Source organism: Sphaerodactylus townsendi, linkage group LG11 (assembly GCF_021028975.2).
Source record: "Sphaerodactylus townsendi isolate TG3544 linkage group LG11, MPM_Stown_v2.3, whole genome shotgun sequence".
Taxonomy (NCBI): domain Eukaryota; kingdom Metazoa; phylum Chordata; class Lepidosauria; order Squamata; family Sphaerodactylidae; genus Sphaerodactylus; species Sphaerodactylus townsendi.
The window spans coordinates 29903634-29922241 of record NC_059435.1 but is presented as its reverse complement, the minus strand read 5'-3'; the positions used below and the strand labels follow the sequence as shown (position 1 = coordinate 29922241).

General features: G+C 39.8%; 1 protein-coding gene across 1 annotated transcript in view; it reads left to right on the top strand.

Moving 5' to 3' along the window:
- The first annotated feature begins 4988 nt into the window (after positions 1-4988).
- Positions 4989-18608, top strand: part of LOC125440610 (collagen alpha-6(VI) chain-like) — a 77413-nt gene continuing 63793 nt past the window's right edge. Inside the window, exons 1-4 of the mRNA XM_048510474.1 lie at positions 4989-5058; positions 13779-14387; positions 15502-16089; positions 17201-17812. Coding sequence (XP_048366431.1) covers positions 4989-5058; positions 13779-14387; positions 15502-16089; positions 17201-17812 — 1879 coding nt within the window. The remainder of the gene's footprint in view (positions 5059-13778; positions 14388-15501; positions 16090-17200; positions 17813-18608) is intronic.

Here is an 18608-nt window from a genome sequence, read left to right as displayed (position 1 = left end):
GATAAGGGTGGAGGAACTCACAAAACAGTGTCTCCCTTTGTCGCCATCTATTCTTATACCCGAAATGTCATGTGGATATGGAGCTATTATGTTTCCTGAGCAAGCAGCACAGTCCTTGTATAATGGAAACCATCCATTTTCAATCTTCTGTATCTATGAGCTTGCTTGAGACTGCTTATACAATTGTATTGAGTAGAATTGAGTAGAGTAGAACATGTAGAATTGAGTAGAGTAGAACATGTAGAATTGACTGAACAACATTAAATGTCATGGTCCTTTGAATTGTAGGCAAGCTAGATCCCAGAGATTTTTCATGAAGGAAGATGTAACAAGTTGGATAGGCCGATTTGGCTTTCACAGTATGAACTTTTTTTTGCAATAATTCAGCAACAGAGAATTCATACATTACATGCTAGTCATCAAATGCTGAGTAATTCAGTGAAATGTAGCTGATTGTATGCCAGCTGGGAAAGAGACAGCTGCCTGCCAAGAAGAGCAGGGGTTGAAAAGAACAGGCTGCCTGACTGAACAATGCTCATCTGCTAGGAACACTGAAAATTTTACCTTGAACATATTCAGCTGTCAAACTTACTGCGTATAAAGGTGGTGACCAGATATGAACCTATCACTCCTGTGCCAGGCAGTTGCAAATATCTGCTGTGCCAGCTTGCACCAGATTTCCCCAAAACTGCACATGTGCAAAGACACTGCTGATTCAAACTGAACGGCAGCCATTAAATCCACTCATTGATGGCCGATTGATATGATTTCATGAGTGATTTAATTGCCTATTTATTAAGCAATTGCCCGCTCACCTGAGCACTTATGCAGCAACGATGGGGGTATTGATAATAGAACTTAGTTGGGCTGTATGGGCGTATGTGTGTATGAAAAGCCAGTTGCACAGTACTACACAGTTAGTAAGGAATATAATGGGAATGTTGAATACTGATGAAGAGATTGACAATTTGTCAAACCAGTCATCAAAAAAGCAGGTCTCTGCTGGCAACTGACGAACCATTGCTTGACATAATGGTGGGTATTCAAGCATCCCTATAATCTTTTCAGTCACCCACCAGTTCGGCATACTATCTGGTTTGTGAATAGGGTTCCAATGTAGAAATTTTGGAAGCAGTTGCCGTGTTTTTAAGGTGTGTTTTACAATGTAACAATGAGTTATTTTTTAATGTATCTGGAAACATTTGACATTTTCTTGATTATATGCCTATTAAAGGTTCTGGATTGGACTGGTGAATAGGGGCTAATTATCTGTCAGTCAGTTCACTGTTGACAAGCAGTTAGAGCCTATTCATCAGGTTCATTCAAAAGTATAATGCCATAGACATAGGTGTCAAAAACTCGTGGCCCTTCAGATGTTATGGACTACAGTTCTCATCATCCCCTGCCAGCATGATGCTGGCAGGGGGTGATGGGAGCTGTAGTCCATAACATCTGGAGGGCCGCGAGTTTGACACCTGTGCCATAGAGCCACCTTCCAAAGTGGTCATTTTCTCCAGGTGAACTTATATCTATTGCCTGAAGAGCAGTTGTAATCCCAGGAGATCTCCACCACCACCTCAAACCTGCTATCAGTACATACAAACAACTTTACAAAAGATGCTGATCACAGAGTTCCTTCTTCACATGTAGTTTAATACGATGTAAATCTGAGAACAGAGCCTTTAAGTTGTTCAAAATGGCATCCCCCCAGTCCCCAGCCAACCCATTCCTGCCGAACTCCCCCCCGCATGCCCTCTCAAAAAACTTTTTACTTACAATGGTGTACACTTAGATGACATGGAGGTCAGCAAGGAGCAGTTTGGGCTGGCAGGTTGGAGAGAAGCCTTCCCGGTAGGCCTACTGCCAGCCCTGGGCTTGGACTTGATGGCTCTTGTGGCTCTTCCAACGTTATGATTCTATGATTCCATTTGGGAAGATTGCCTGCCACCTTTTTTCCTCTGCCATCTTTGGTGTAACATTAATTTGCTAGATTATGTAAATTTCTTGTCAATTTAATTGTTGTGGTATGGGCAGAATTAGGTCATGTCACAATCTACAATCTACAGTGCAGTGCAGGCAGAAATGACCAACTCCTGCCGTGTATTTTTTTTTAAAATCCTCCTGGAAATACAAGAGAATGCATATAGACAGAATAGACATAAACTATAAAGACTTCTGTGTCCCAGCTTCTAAACTGCCTAATTGGACCAGTAAATTAACAGCTCTCCTTTTCTACCAACTTTAGGAAAAGTTTTTGGTTTCTTCCCTTGCCAAATAAAGTTATTTATGTATTTTTGCCATTGTTTGAAACATAATGCTGAGTTAATTATTGGAATGGCTTGAAACAGAAATAACATCCTTGACAAGACATTCATTTTTATCACAGAAATTCTTCCTAAGAAAGACCGATTCAATCTATTCCACTTCAACAAATCCATCTTCATCTTATTCCACACTTTAACCATAAAATGAACAAAGACGTGGAAGTTCAGCATAACATATTTGCTGCCTCCTTGCCTCTATCATGTAGGAAGCTGCAAATTCACTACTCTAATATTTCCTCCTCTAGCAGCAATGAATGAAGATAGCAACTCTGACTGCTCCCTATCAGCAGTATTTAAAGATTCTGTAAAATCCCAAGCAGCAGACAGCCAAAAGAAACTACTGTATTCTCCTGACAAAACAAACCTCAGCCAAGTAAACCCCTGGGACTTATTTTGGCCAGGAGGGATCTGTATCTGCAGGAAAAACAGACTCCCCCATCTCAGCTCCCATTTAATTGGTGTGGATTTGTTTCCACACTCCTACATTCCTGCTGGGTGATCTTGGACTAGTCACAGTTCTCTCAGAACTCTCTCAGCCCCACCTACCTCACAAGGAGACTGTTGTGGGGAAAGGAAGGAAAGGAGTTTGTAAGTTGCATGGTCTGTATACTGGAGAGAAAGGATTGTATAAATTCAAACTTTTCTTCTTCTTCTTCTTCTTCTTCTTCTTCTTCTTCTTCTTCTTCTTCTTCTTCTTCTTCTTCTCATCACATATCAGGTCATATGGAACAAGTTTATATCTCCATGTTGCTTTCAGACACCAATCCTGATTTAACAGTGTGGCCAAGTTCTGTGTAACAGCACTCGAAATATATCACAGGATTGTCTGTGTAACATACTAGGCTTAGTGACTTGATAACTATACCCTTCAATTTAACAATTTTAGTGTCTTTTTATACCTAATTTATTTTAAAGTTTTTTCAGTACATATGCTTACTGATTTAATATGTTCTGTCCTCTGTTCTGTGCAATATTTCATTTACTTTATGTTGGTCTACGACTGTAATGATTTGTGATGTGGGTGGGAGGAGGCATGGAAAAGTTAAAAACCTAAAGAAAGCTGAATGCATGCTGATTTTCACTTTCCCTACAAAGGAAGAGCAAAAGTTGCACTTTCAGAGTTTTCAGAAACTGTGAGGATTCTTGGATCTGAAGGCGGAGTTACTGCTGAAGAAGGGGAAATGTGTGTTTAACTAAGAATCCAACCCAAAATACATTTATGCTTAATATGAAGGAGACCACTAATGAGTAAATGGTCACTCTCCATGGAATGCTTGTTCTTTTCTTTCTTGCTTACAATAGTTTCAAATTATCTTTGGCTTCCATATTCTTCTTTCATTGATCTTAAATTCTTAAATGAGATCTTATAAACAACAGAGTCCTTCTCCTAAGTTTGCTTATGAGCTCTGCAAGCTGAGTACCTTTCTCTACATTTTTCCTGCACATAAGGAAACCTCTAAAGAGGGTATCAAACAGCTTAATCATGATTCAGTATAAGCAACCTCTTTGATCTTTTTGTTCTTTTACTCCACTGTTTATGGATTTTGACCTATATTCCAAATAGCTTTGTAGAAATCTTTGAGAATATAACTCTTTCCAGCTTTTGTGGCTGTTGCCAGTAATGAGATTACTTGGTTGTGATTCTTGTAATGGTGAATCTTAGTTTTAGTGTCTAATCTAACAGGCTTTAGGCTTAAGTATGATTTCTGATATGAAAACCCTCAGTTTCTAAAACACAAACATATTTAACACAAAACAATGACATTTGTATTAACAATATTACATGCCAAAACCTTATATGACAACTTGTCCTTAGATGGATGATACTAATTCAGTTGTCGGGAAGCCAGACTCTGATACGCCACCTGATTTATTTTTTATTTGTTTTTTTATTTATTTAGACCTCATTGTACTCCAGGAGAACCATTATAGGTAGCATTTTTAATTTTTACAAAAAGTTTATAAAAACCTTTCCTTTTGGAGGAAACCAGAATTTTCATGTTGTTTATACAAGAATCTAAGAGTTCAGCCTGGGAGCGATTATTAGCCAAAGAGTATACCATATAGGGAATGTCTTGGGAGGAGTTACTCCCAGTCAGTTTCCAGAAAGGGTAGCTGCCCTCACGCAACTGGAACATTTTGTGCTTCTGAAGGAGACTGAGGGAAGACACATGGTATGGACCAGTAGACTTTGCTCAAATGGACCATCAAACAGTCAGTGAATCTCTTTCATTATTAATTCAACTTCATTTAATATGAGGTTTTATCAAGAAAAATTACCCTCCCCCTCATTCCTTGCTTCTTTCTTTTTTCCTTGGAGACTTTTTAATATTAAAAAGTTTACAGTGTTTTAAAAAAGTTTTAAAATTGAAGTTTATCAGTATGTCAACAGTCCATGAGGATATGGAAGACTTTCTCTCTTTCTAAGATGTCACATTTTTGTCTTACAGAATGTTTAGATCTGAGATTCATGTCAAGCTAAATGTTATTATTAGTTACTCATGATTTACTCTAGAATTAAAATGTAACAGCGTCTACAGTAGAGCGATTGGGAGGAACAGAGTTTTCCTAAACGGGACTACTGAAATTTAGTTCTAATGTGAAAGTTATAAGAAGTTGTAGTTGTGCACACCATTCTTTCCATACTTCAGGGTGTAAGGCTTAATGATTTCTGAAGAAGAAAGGCAGCTCTGGAAAAAGAAAAGGCAGACAACAGGAGGAAGAGCATTTGCAGGTAAGAGGAGTTGTCTTCATTCATGTTTATTCAATCAGCAGTAGGAACTGAACGTTCCACACATAGGATGCTACTGTTTGTTCCATTGACAAAAAAAATGACATGAAGGCTAGATGCAAATGTAAGCCATTATTGTATACACATGCAGGAAAAAGAGCTTTGAGCATACAATAATGCTAAATATCACCTCTAAGAAACAGTCTAATGCGCTCCCCATGAAGCCCTTAGATGAAATGTTGGAGGGAGTGGGTGTACAATAGCTATATTCCTTTTAAAGCGAAAGCAGTTCTACTCAAAATCTATCAGTGCTGTTACTTGGAAGAAAGTGTTTTTAAAATTACACTGATACAGCAGTATTTTTTCTAGATTTAACATCTCAAAATGACTAGTTTTCATAGCTGAAAAGATGAGTACAAAGTTTAAAATATTTAAGTTTTGTCCTCCAAAGGCCATGTGAGTAACATGGTCTGTTCTAGGGTCATGAGCAGTTTTAAAATGCTTGATTTTATCTTTTCTTTTGAAGAAGAGGCATTTGGTTTTCAACAGGTGTTCAAAGTTTGAAAATCAATTGTAGGTGTTATATTTTTAAAGGTGTAATCATGGTGTGGTATGTTGGGGTTCTGTCCATTTGGGATTTCCTTACAAACCTAGGTGGGTTCATGATATGGAGAGGTGTCTTAATAAATTTGGCCTTCCATATAACATCCATATGATCACAAAGTGGGATCATTTTAAAATTGAACTTACCCAAAGAATTAAAGATGTATCATGACAGTTTGATCTGGCAAGATATTCAGATTTTCGTCTTCCTCTACGCAGAAATATATCAACACCCCTACTCCTTAATTAACTTACCTAGATAAAAAAGATCTAAGGAGAGCTTTTACTCTTGCAAGAAGTGCACATTTACCTTCTGCTGTTTTAGAAGGGAAATATCAAAAGATACTTTATGCTGCAAGGTTGTGTTCTTGCCCTCTGAATTCTGTAGAAACTATAGAACAGATGTTATTAAAATGTCCCCTCTATGAGGTGGCCAGGGGAAAATGCCTGTCACATCTGTTACATAATATGACATATTGTTCTGATAAAGTTTGTTGTGAAAAATTATTACAAGAAGGAGAATATTACTACGGTAGCAAAATTCTGTTTATTCATTATGAAAAAGAAAAAAATGATCTGAATATGGCATCCCACTTGTTCTGCTTAGTATTTTTGTGCTGTTTGGTATGCATACATTGTATAATGATATATATATATATATATGTATAAATAGTGCTGGAGTGCTGGAGAGAGATTTGCATTTCCTGTTTTGTTGTAGATATTTTTGCTATATTGGAGAATTGTATTGTATTTGGTCATAGACCGTAAATAAATACTTCTTCTTCTTCTATTTGGGATATTGTATTTCCTACTCTTTGATTATAGCTATAGTAGAAAATACTCTGTTCAGGAAGAGAGTATTTTGTATTTGGAGAATGGCAAGCACAAGCATTCACGGTGCCAATGACACTGGGCTTTGCTCAAATTTAGTCAGATTTACAGCCCAATTCAGAGTGGGCTGCTGGGAAGGGATGGCGCCACTCTGGCACTGCCCTGCCCTCTTCAAAGTGTTTTCCTGCAGTGCAAGAAGCCACCCCCCCTAAAAGAAACACCTGTTTGAGAATCTCCCATAGGAGATCACGGAGATATGCCACAAAAAATGACTTATCTCCGATGCTGTCTCTCTCAGCACATGGGGACTGGGCGTTCCAGCCTGCCCCAGGAATGCTTCCAGCCACACTGGCACAACGTTGTGTCCTGGCGGGCCTATGGACAAGCAGTGGCTTCCAGGTTGAACATTGCAGAGCCATGTGGCACCTTGCCACTTGGGTAAGATGCCCCTCCACATTTACCCCTTGCACTGACTGGGTGGGCACTCACACTGGCTCAGGGATGTGCTGGGTCCAGAGAGGGGTCTGCTCCCTCACTTTGGATTGGACTGTCCAGCACTTGGAAAACTAAGGGTGGGTGTTAAACTCCCCACAATGAAAATCAATGGGACTTAAATAAGTTTGAGTGCCTCAAGCCTATGGACAGGGAATTAGATATTGCACAGAACTGTTCCTTGTAGATTATGTAATGCATAACCATGCCATATTTGGTTTTTGCCTTCATGTTGCTTCTCCTCAGCACTGTTGCCAGAGCCATTTGTAAAATAGTTCCATATTTCTTTCATAACAGTAATGTTGCATTCCTTATTAATAAACATTATTTTTTAACAAAATATTTGGGATTTCTAAAAGAGAACTGCTTTCAATTTCAGAAGGAAGTGGTCTTAAGCCGCTGAATTTTTATTAGAAGTGCTCAAGTCAAAGACATCATCGGTTTCAGCCCAGGAATGCCCTCTTTGGCTGGCATTGACTCACACCAGCTAAAAGTATGGTGCAGCCTATTGGAGTGCAGCCTATAGTATGGTGCAGCCTATAGGGGTTTGCTGGGTGGCCAGGGATTTCTGTTGTCACTCTTGCTTCCCTGCTACTTGAAAGCCTCTTCGAGGTGGTGCAATTGTTCCCAGCCACCAGCTACCCCCTGCCCCATGGATTGTGCTGCCAAATGTGCTTGTTCTGGGTTTCTGAATCAATGGATGGCAGAGTGGGAGGTTGAACTGCAATCACAATTTCAACCTTGGTGCACCACACAAAGCATTTGTAATTGGGGTGTTAGTAAGTTCATCATGACTGAGAAGCACTACTTTCTGTGCTGAAGTCTCATCAGTTTAACTGACAGTATTTCTTCTCAGATCCTGGCAGAATGTGTATTTCGTATATACCATCAAAACCACCCTTCTATTTACTGTTCTTATAGGTTCCCAATTCCTGCCAATTCCCATGTAGCAACCTGTCATCATCAAACTTTTCTGACATCTCCACTCTTACAAATAACTTCATCACTTTCCTCACTGAAACAGTTCTGAAAAGTAGCCAGTATTCATCCTCTGAGATCAAGCTTGAAGGCTATTCCAAACTTGCCACAGATCTTCTGCCATGTTAGTACTGTTCAGGCAGTGGTGGGATCCAAAAATTTTAGTAACAGGTTCCCATGGTGGTGGGATTCAAACAGTGGCGTAGCGTCAATGGGGCTGGGCGGGGCACCACAGGGGCACAGCCGGGCATTCCGGGGGTGGGGCATTAATAATTTCTCTGTTACTGTAAAAAACTCTTACTGTAAAAAAAAAGTTCAAAATTTCCAGCTGGTATCTTTCTGTCCATAATTTAAACTCATTATAGCAAGTCCTATCGTCTACTGCCAACAGAAACAACTACTTCTCCTCTAATTGACTGCCTGTCAAATACTTAATACTTTCAGATACTTAATTTTGTTTCTAGAAATCAAAAGAAGGATACTTTCCTTAAACAAGGAACTTTACCATATTTCTAAAACATGTTTTTAAAACAGCCCAACAGGGAGAATTATCCCGTTTTCTACCTTCGCTAACCAGCCACATAGGAAACAACAGGACTTTATGATTTTTGGACCGAATGGAATTTCTAACGGAAAAGCAGACCCAATTAGTAACCCCCTCTCGGCACACACAAATAATTAGTAACCCACTCTCGGGAACTGGTGAGAACCTGCTGGATCCCACCTTTGTGTTCAGGGATAATAAAAGCACAAGGTGGTTTAGTGGTTAGAAAGGCAGACTAAGATCTGGGAGACCCAGGTTTGAATCTCGTTTGCCATAGAAACTTGCTGGGTGACTTTGGGTCAGGCACATACATATACATACATACATAAAACCTTTATTAGGCATAAGACTTTGGGTCAGTCATTCAGTCCCCACTGGGGAGAAATATATAAAATGCTCAGCAATTGAGATAGTGGTGGGTAATCTGCAGTTTTACCTTTGCAGTGTCTTAGTTCTTGAAGATTTCATTTGGACCTCTGGACTGTATTTGCCTTTCTAGATATGGAGTGCTCCAATCATGCATCATTAACAATATATCTTTATGCATCATATTTTAAATGAATTTTTCACTTGTGCATAGCTATTTAGCTTTCCTAACTGTGATGTAACCCCTTTCCAAACCAAATTTGATGCTGGGATTTTACTTGACGTGTTCACTTGTGTGGTCCTGAACTTCCTATCCACGTTAATCAAATTACTAATCCAAGTGGGGGTTTTTTTTTGGCAATAATTAACCTTGTGGTCTTGATGTTTATCCTATGGCATTGTTGGTATGAAAGCAGTTCGGAAACACTGTGTGAATCAGATGTAAGTCATAGCATAGATTTGATCAGGAAAACAGCTCATTGTGGACAGGTGATGTTGGTCTTAGAAAAACTTATGGTAGGATGATATTAATACTACATTGCTTTGCCAGCAAAATATCAGCGTGAAGTAATACCTACATGGATTGGGACTGCTCGGAAAAGTGGAAAGTAGGAAAGATTTGCAGTTGTGGGTGTGAACCTCATTAATCCAACTCTATGTTCACTACTTACTAACATTGGGTTATTAAGACAGTAATGTTCTTTTCCTCCTGCTTTTCTTCAGGTATAAAAGCTTCGGGAAAAAAACACCTCTTAGAAGATATTATTTTATCAGAAAGAATGGTTTTGACTGCATCACTGTTTCCTGTAATTTATTTATGTCAAGTTTGATTAAGTTTCCTCCATATGTAAGACCTTGGCCTCTATGACTCTCTGCCCAAGGTCCCTAGGGTTTGCACAAGAAAGTAACAAAGGATCCTGTTTCACAAAGTAGCTCAGAAGCTACTTTGGGTAACGGTAACCCCATCTTTAAAAATACATTTATATATAACAATTAAAAATGGCATTTACACTAAACACACCCACAGGCAGGATTGAGGGTCAATGAGACAAAGCTATATAAAACAGAAAAGTCTTCATCTGCTGGTAAAAAACAGGGATTGAGGGAGACAGATAACTCTTCACGGAAACTAGAATTTCATAATTTTGATACCATGAACAATAAAAAGGGTAAGCAAAGGCCAAGGGAATGCTAAATTCATGGACAATTGACTCCATCCAAACACAGTATTTGCATTCACCAATACTGCTGCTATTGCAGGGAATGCAAATGTGAATCACTTCCTGGATTGAAAACCCCCACCTGCAATACTACACAGCTTTGCTTAGCAAGTTCCACCCAAACACTTACTGATAGGTTCCCCACCCGGGGACATGACAATTTATACCCCTCTAAAACATCCCCTTCTCACTGGACACCGTGTGTAACAGACTTCCCTCTGTGATACACCTCTGAAGATGCCAGCAACAGATGCAGGCGAAACATTAGGAACAAGATCCACCAGACCATGGCCACACAGCCCGGAAAACCCATCACAAGCAAAAAAGGGGTATTCTCTTAATACTTTGAATTGGTATCAATGCAGGAATGTGACTGGACCAGTGAAATTTTGCTGCAATGTATACTTCTTGTACTTGCCATCCCTTTTTTATGGTCAAGAAGTTAGAAGTTTTTGCATATTCACAAATAGTTAAACATTAGCTGACAGTCACCTGTTTGCACCTTTCTTGCCGCATGCATTTCCGGTTAGAAACCACATATAAAAGGGAATACATTTCAAATATGCAGATAAAGCATAATGGCTGGTCTAGGTTTGCACAGGGATTTGTGTGTGTAGGCTTCAAAGGATAGAATGCTTTTGGGACATGCTTTGACTTACACTAAAGCAAGATCCCAATTTTTCTAGGATAATTTTCTCAATCTTATTTCCATAGAAGAGATGCAGTGAGTTCAGTACCCAGTCATTTCAAAAGGTCAGATCTGAGGAACTTTTGAAATGCACAAGATCCAGCTTGCTTGCACATGTATTCCAGTGGTTTTGCATCTGGCAGTGGCTGGATCAGTATGACAATAAACAGTTTATTCTTTGGAAATAAAATGCTGATGGTTTGACTCCCTATAAACAATTTTAACCTTGGTCTGAAGGGCTTCATTAGCCATGTTTACTTCTAAGACTATTTCCTTCTATTAATTGCCATAAATATTCACCAGCTGGGCTGCTACCGCCAAAAGACCAAAAGTAGTTCTTAAGAGTTCTACTGCCAAACAGAGCGAAATTTTGAAGATATGGACAATATATGCGGACTGGATGAAAGAAGCTGGAGTCAATGAGGAGATATGGGAGAAGAGATTACAAAGAATGAACTTACTGCTGTTTGTTTGATAAAACTATGAAGAAAATACAGGGGGGAGGGGAAAAAGGGGGAAATGTATTGTTCGAAAACGAATGAAGAAGAGTATTAATATAAAATGGAATATTCAAATGATACAATAAAAATTATTTTAAAAAGAGTTGTATTGCCTGCTTTCAGAAAGTATTATTGTTCTTCAATGGTTGGTTGGTTGTAAGGTAGTTATTTGTGCATACATGTCCATCAGCTTTTGTGTGCGTGAATGGATGATTGATCCAAAGTTTTCTCATTCTGTAGGTCTTCCATTGCAATAATTCAGGGGGGACTTTGATCCTGGTGTTTTTTTTTTACATTTTTTGTGCCTACATTTCCATGGTTTGATGACTGCATTAGCTTGTGTGTGTGAATGGATGATTTATCCAAAGGTTTCTCATTCTGTAGGTCTTCCATTGCAATAATTCAGGGGGGACTTTGATCCTGTTTTTTACATTTTTTCTTAATAATCTCATAGATAGCTGCAATCCTATGTATACTTTTCTAGGTGTAAGCCCCACTGAAATGATGGAACTTCTTTTCAAGTAGATATGCATGGAGTTTTTCTGTAAGGTCTACCTAGTGCAGGCACACTGCAGACATATTAGAAAGTGGGCTGTAGTAGGCCATGAAAATGAATACTCACAAAATGGGGTGTACCTTAAGGCTTCCACAAGGCTCCTGCCCCCCACCCCAGCTTTGTCAGATCTTGTAACATGGCTTCCCTTCTGAAAGGCACAGAGAATTTTAAACTTCTGGACAAATCTGATAGGGAGTATGTTTTTCTGTATGCCTAATAATGCCTAAATAATACTTATAGTTTATAAATTTTATAAGTTTATATAGTTTATAAAAATAAATTTTACTTTATTTTATTGTCTAGGGGTGTATTCAGGATGGACAACTGGAACCAAGTTTTCATTTTTGTGTTTTTGACCACCTTGTGCCCCACTGATGCCCAAACCACTGGTAATGTATTCATCTTACTTTGGCACCCAGTAAGATCAATGGTACAATTCCTGTTGCTCTTTAGTAGAAATAGCAGTAGGCATTGTTTATAGCTGAAGTGCCACTGAAGTCGGTAATAAAACTGCCTTTGTTTTGAATTGGTGGCTTCTTATATTTTCCCTCAGAAAGAGCTTGTATATCTATTATTGTTAATAGTCTTACTTGCTGATACTATGCTGTGATTAAAGGTAGAGGAGCGCTATCAAATAATAGAATAGCAACCCTAGATTTGATCTGCTTTCTCCTTGCTCATCTCTGTATTCCCGTATTTTTGTAGTATCATGAAAGGCAACATTCAGACTAAAGTAACTCTGCATAAAATTAAACTTAAAGGAAGAAATAGTAATGAAAGAAACAGTATTAAAACAAACAAGTTTGGAGGGCAACTTTATAAAGGGTGTTTAACATCTGTGGAATTTTTCAGGCAATTTGAAAGCAATGCACTGTTGGATGCATTATACTTGTTTTTATTATGTTATTCTCTAGTGTGGTAATCCAGTTTATTGTCTGTATTATACTGTTTTTATTGCATTGTATAGTAATTCCATAATCTACCCTGTGCTTCAAAAAGATAGGCAAGTAAAGTAAATGAACACATTAAGGTTTCTTGAGATAATATTTTTTCTGCCAGATCAAATACCACCCCCTGTTGTGCTCTGTAAATTAAGGAAGTATTTAGGTATGGTTCCACTGAAATGACCAGGATGGTTATGCTATTGAGACAAAAATTGTTTAGTTAATTTTGAATGCTCTCATTAATTTATTAAAATATTTATATTCTGCAATTCCTTTGTGGCTCAAAATGGCTCACAATCCCAAGATTATAATAAAACCCCAATTAACCACCCCCTTCACCAAACAAATAACCTTACCTTATACCCATTAAGAGTCCTTTCACATAAAATGGCCTTATTACCCCTCCTAAAATCTGGTAAAGTTGGCCTGCTTCTTACCTCCTCAGGGTGCCTGTTTCACTTGATGAGAACCCCTTGAGAGAAAGAACCAGCCCTTGCAGATACCAAGTAAGCCACTTTAAGTAGGAAAAAATCCAGAATTCTAAAGTTGTAGCATAGAAACGTATGGGAACAACAGTCTTTTAGATTTGTTGGTCATGGTTTTGAATTTGTTTTGCAATTCCTCTCCCACCACAAAAGATCCCTGAAACTTAGATAACAAATTTACGAAAAGCTCTGGTGAATGTATCTAGTATAGCATCTTGTTTCCAACATTGGCCTGGTAGATATTATTGTGGAGCAGAGAATGAAGGAAACAGGCATCTCTGTTGCTTGTCCCCAGCCTGTGGCATTTAGAAAGATGCTGCTTCTGAACACATTAGCTAGTATGGTAAACAGATGTTTAAAGCCCTATTCTCCACACACTAGTCTTTTAAAAACATCCATCTAAGTAATTAGTGGCCGCCATCTCCATAAGCCATATGAAGTGCTTTCTTTTGCTTGTTCTGAAACGGCTAAATAGCTCCGTTAAGAATGGAAAAATGTTGTAACCTGTGCTTTCAGTTTGCAGGAAGGCGTCTGTTGCAGACATTGTGTTCCTGGTGGATGGATCATGGAGTATAACTGAGATAAACTTCAAAATCATGCAAGACTTCTTGTACACCCTAGTCAACAGCTTTGACATTGGGAAAGATAAAGTCCAGATTGGCCTGATCCAGTACAGCGATCACCCCCGCAATGAGTTCTTTTTGAACACATACCAGCGCAAAGAGGACATCTTACACAAAATTCAAAACTTGCATTACAAAGGAGGGGGTACCAAAACAGGAGAGAGTTTGCAATTTATGCTGGACACTCAGTTCAATGAAATGGCTGGGAGTCGACGCCATGAAGGCGTCCCACAGATTGCAGTGGTGATAACAGATGGGCAAGCTCAGGACAACATCCGTGAACCAGCGGAGGCAGTCAAGAATGCAGGCATCACGCTTTACGCTGTAGGCATCAAAGATGCTGCTTTCACTGAACTTCAGGAAATTGCTAGTGACCCAGATGAAATGCATGTTTACAGTGTGGTAGATTTTGCTGCTCTTCAGGGTATCTCTCAAAATATCATTCAGGTGCTTTGTACTACAGCAGAGGAAGCTTCTGGACAAATCAGCCATGTTTTTCAAGGTAAATCCACAAGAGTCTGGGGGAACGATCCTCTCCCTCCTGCTTATAGGCAAGGCCATAAACAGATTACAAAATCTGATTTCATTTTCCATTTACCCATCTTCAGTTTGGAACTACTTCCACACCCAGAGGAGGAAATCTGTTGAAATGATGTAAATCATGAGTTGGATCCAGACTAAATTTTCCATGAACGGAAGGCACTGTCATAAGCATAACAGAACTTTCCTGCTTCTTTCTTTTCCTGAACCCCATTGATCTCACTGAAAGAGCTCGTGTATCTAATCTGGAGGAACCGGGTTTGATTCCCAGCTCTGCCACCTGAGCTGTGGAGGCTTATCTGGGGAATTCAGATTAGTCTGTGCACTCCCCCACACGCCAGCTGGGTGACCTTGGGCTAGTCACAGCTTCTTGGAGCTCTCTCAGCCCCACCTACCTCACAGGGTGTTTGTTGTGAGGGGGGGAAGGGCAAGGAGATTGTAAGCCCCTTTGAGTCTCCTGCAGGAGAGAAAGGGGGGATATAAATCCAAACTCTTCTTCTAAATCCAAACTCTGAAATGCTGTTTCTGGGTGGGTGGGTGAGGGGCAGGAGGCCCTCAGAAACAGGGGAAAATGGGGGTCTGCAGCAGGAAGGGGAGATTGGCAGAAATTACAACTCCCTTTATGTTAGTGAAAAGTTTGGTCTGGATCCAACCTCCTGCCTCCCAAGATACCCTAATACTCTAATATGGGATGAATTAGCAATAAGGATACTTTCATATCTGACTCTGGAAACGTCTTTGAATTTGGATTGTCTCTTTTGTGAATGACAATAACACATCAGAGAAGTGGAACCGATTCAGTTTAAACCAAAGCTATCTTTTAGCCATCTGTAAATTTTGCATTCAAAAGGCATATAAGGAAAATCCAAAAAGGGAAAGTACACACAATTTATGAAAACTGCCTGTTTTTAAAAATTACTGCCTTTTTCTGGTTTCAGTTGGTGGTTACTTCTGACTTAGCACTATCTCTACAGAAATGCCTTTTGGAACAGGCTTCTGAAGAAATTCTCAAAAATCTATTAGGTGGAAGTAAACTACATAAACAACCTTTCCATTTTTGTTTCTTTTTCATTTAGAATGCAGAAAAGCCACTGTGGCTGACATTGTATTTTTGGTGGACAGTTCAACCAGCATCGGTGAACGCAATTTTACCAATGTGAAAAACTTCCTCAAGGTCCTGGTTTCCAATCTTGAAGTTGGCAGTGACCAAGTTCGAATTGGTCTTGCTCAGTATAGCCGCAAGACCGTCAAAGAGTTTCTGCTCAATCAATATTCTTTGAAAAGCGACATTCTGGAACATATACAAAACTTGACCTTCTGGCGTGGAAGCACTTACACAGGTGCTGCATTAGATTTCGTCAGGACTGAATACTTCACTAAATCCGCTGGAAGCAGAACACAGGAAAACATCCCACAAGTACTCATTCTTATCACAGATGGAAGATCTAAGGATGATGTCAAAGGACCAGCCAGGAAACTGAAGACAAGAGGAATCTCTGTTTATGTGGTGGGAATTGGTATCCAGGACAAAACCCAGGTTCAGGAAATTGCCAGCATGCCTTCTGATAAGTTTTTGTTCAGAATTGACAGTTTTGATATCCTTCAAGGTCTTACTACAAATTTTCTCCAAACTGTGTGCTTTGAAGTACAGAGCCAAATTAAAGGTAAATAGGATTGTTACTCATGTTGACCTTTTGACAGGCACTTGGATGTTTTATCAGTGTTTAAATTTACCACAAGACTATAAAGATGTAGGTTGGTTAGTTACATGGGGAGCCCAATCCACAGCCCAAGTTGGGTGGGGATGGTGTCACTGCCATGCTGCCCCACTGCCTCCATAGGGCTTTCTGGCGGCATGAGGAGGGTGAAAAATACAACCTCCCCCACCTTCAGAAAGTCCTCCATAGGGTTATATGGACAGCATAAATCTGAGCCACAGGCCACAGCCCATCTTCCTGCAAAGCTGGGGTGGAAGCTGACCAATGTTGGCTCCACCCCAGGAATGCCCTGAGTCCCTAAACACCAATCATAACAGTCCACATTATTGTTTCAATTTTACAGGAGATTAATTGAGGCTGAAAAACAGAGACTAATCCACCATGGGAGTAGGAAATACACCGTAGAAAATTCAGAGGAACTAGTGGCTATAAATCACAACATTATTTTGACTTTTAAAAATAAAATAAAAAATTGCAGCTCAGAACTATGGCTACACAAGCTGGAAATGCAGTGAAAACAGCAACTGGTGGAGGAAAGTGTAAACAAACTACCTGTGCAGATGTTCCTTTCCTAGTATGAATGTCTCTGTATTCACAGCAGTGATGACAGGGAAATGGAGAATCCTCACTGTGGGGATGCAGCCAAAGTCTGCCAAACTGCTAAATTCTGAAGGCCGATAGCTGACTTCTATGGCTGGTCATTATTGGGAATTGGCTGATAGATTTGACAGAACTGCTGGTCTCTCCTTATGTTCTTACAGCTGATCAGCCTGGGGTGATGGTCTAGCTCTCCAAAGACTTTGATTCTAACTGCATTTCAAGTATAAATTCAGATCCAAATGCTGTTCTTAGCAAATACGATAGTAGTTGACCAATTGTTGTATTTTCAGAAATTCAAGGGGAATGTGGTAGTTATTTCATACATTCCGGCAATACTGTATGTACAATTTGTCAACAATCGTTTCAGAAAACACCAATAATAATAATGTCAGAAGATTTTTAAATGTAAATGTTGACATGCCTTTTTTACAATACAGGATTTTTAATCTTTCTCTAGCTTCTTTAAGGCGGTATGCTGATGTTGTGTTTCTTGTGGACTCCTCTGACACAATGGATTCTTCTACCTTTGAAGAAGTGAAAACATTCATTGTCCAGATAGTTGAGCAACTGGACATTGGGGTCGACAAATATAGAATTGGCTTTGCACAATACAGCAGAGACGGGCAGGTGGAATTTCTGCTGAAAACTTATGAGAATAAGGACGATGTTCTCAATCACATCCAGAGCAGTGAGCAGTTCCTGGGAGGTCCCCTGCAGACCGGGAGTGCCTTGAGATTTCTGCATAATGTTTATTTTACTGAAGAAGCAGGGAGTCGATTGAACCAAGGAATACCTCAATACACTGTGGTGGTTACCTCAGCGAAATCGGAAGATGGTGTCCAAAAAGCTGCTCAGGAGCTGAAAGAGAGGGATGTAAACATCATAACAGTTGGTGTCTTAAATTCTGACAGGAAAGAACTGGATTCAGTTGCTACCTCTCCCTGGGTTTACCAAGTCCATGAAGACCAGAGTATTGGTCAATTTCAGAAGGACATAGTGGATATTTTGGATGGACCAGCTCAGCAAGAGTTTTATGATGTGGAGATTCAAGATGTAAAGGTTCCAAAAGGTATAGTTGTACCTGGAAATGAGAGTACTGCATGCTAGAGACCAACTTCATGCATGCCTCTTTCACTCCTTCCACTGCTGTATGCGTGCGTGAGGAACAGAAATATGCTTAGCCTGATACAGACACATGAAGCTGCCTGAATCAAAACATTGATCGTTCAAGGTCACTGCTATCTACTCCACCTGGCAACAGCTCTCCAGGGCAGGGGCAATCTCAGCCAACAGGCAATGCTAGATAGGAGCCTCCAACCAGCCAAAGTCCCATCCCTACTGACAAACAGGAGGCTCCAGCAGCTATTGCTACTTGTGCCTGGGCTGCTGGCTTCCAGGGCTGGTGTTGGCTCCAGCCAGCTTTGCATGGGGTGAGGACCACTCATTGCTTGAGCACAGTGTGTGTGTTTGTGTGTGGCAGGAGCACAGTTATTCTGGGACCTCTCCTGGTCTTTTACCCAAGGCCTCAGAATCCAGTGTCTCAGGCACAGATCTTTCACATCAGCCACTCTCTGATTCTCTTAACTGGAGATGCTGGGGACGGAGCCTGAGACATTCTGCATGCCTAGCAGGTTTCTAATGCAGCCTTGATTAACTGTTACAATTTAACCTGCCTAGTATTTACAATGCATATATGATTTCAGCCAAAGGTGCTTAAAGGAAGATGAACACTATAGTTCAGTTTCCAGCAAATATGACATCATTATTCAGGCACTGAGCTTTTGTTTGACTTCCGTGAATATTCTTCTCTGCAATAAGGAGAATTTTCCATGCACTGAATTTTCCCTGATCTCGAATATCTTTGG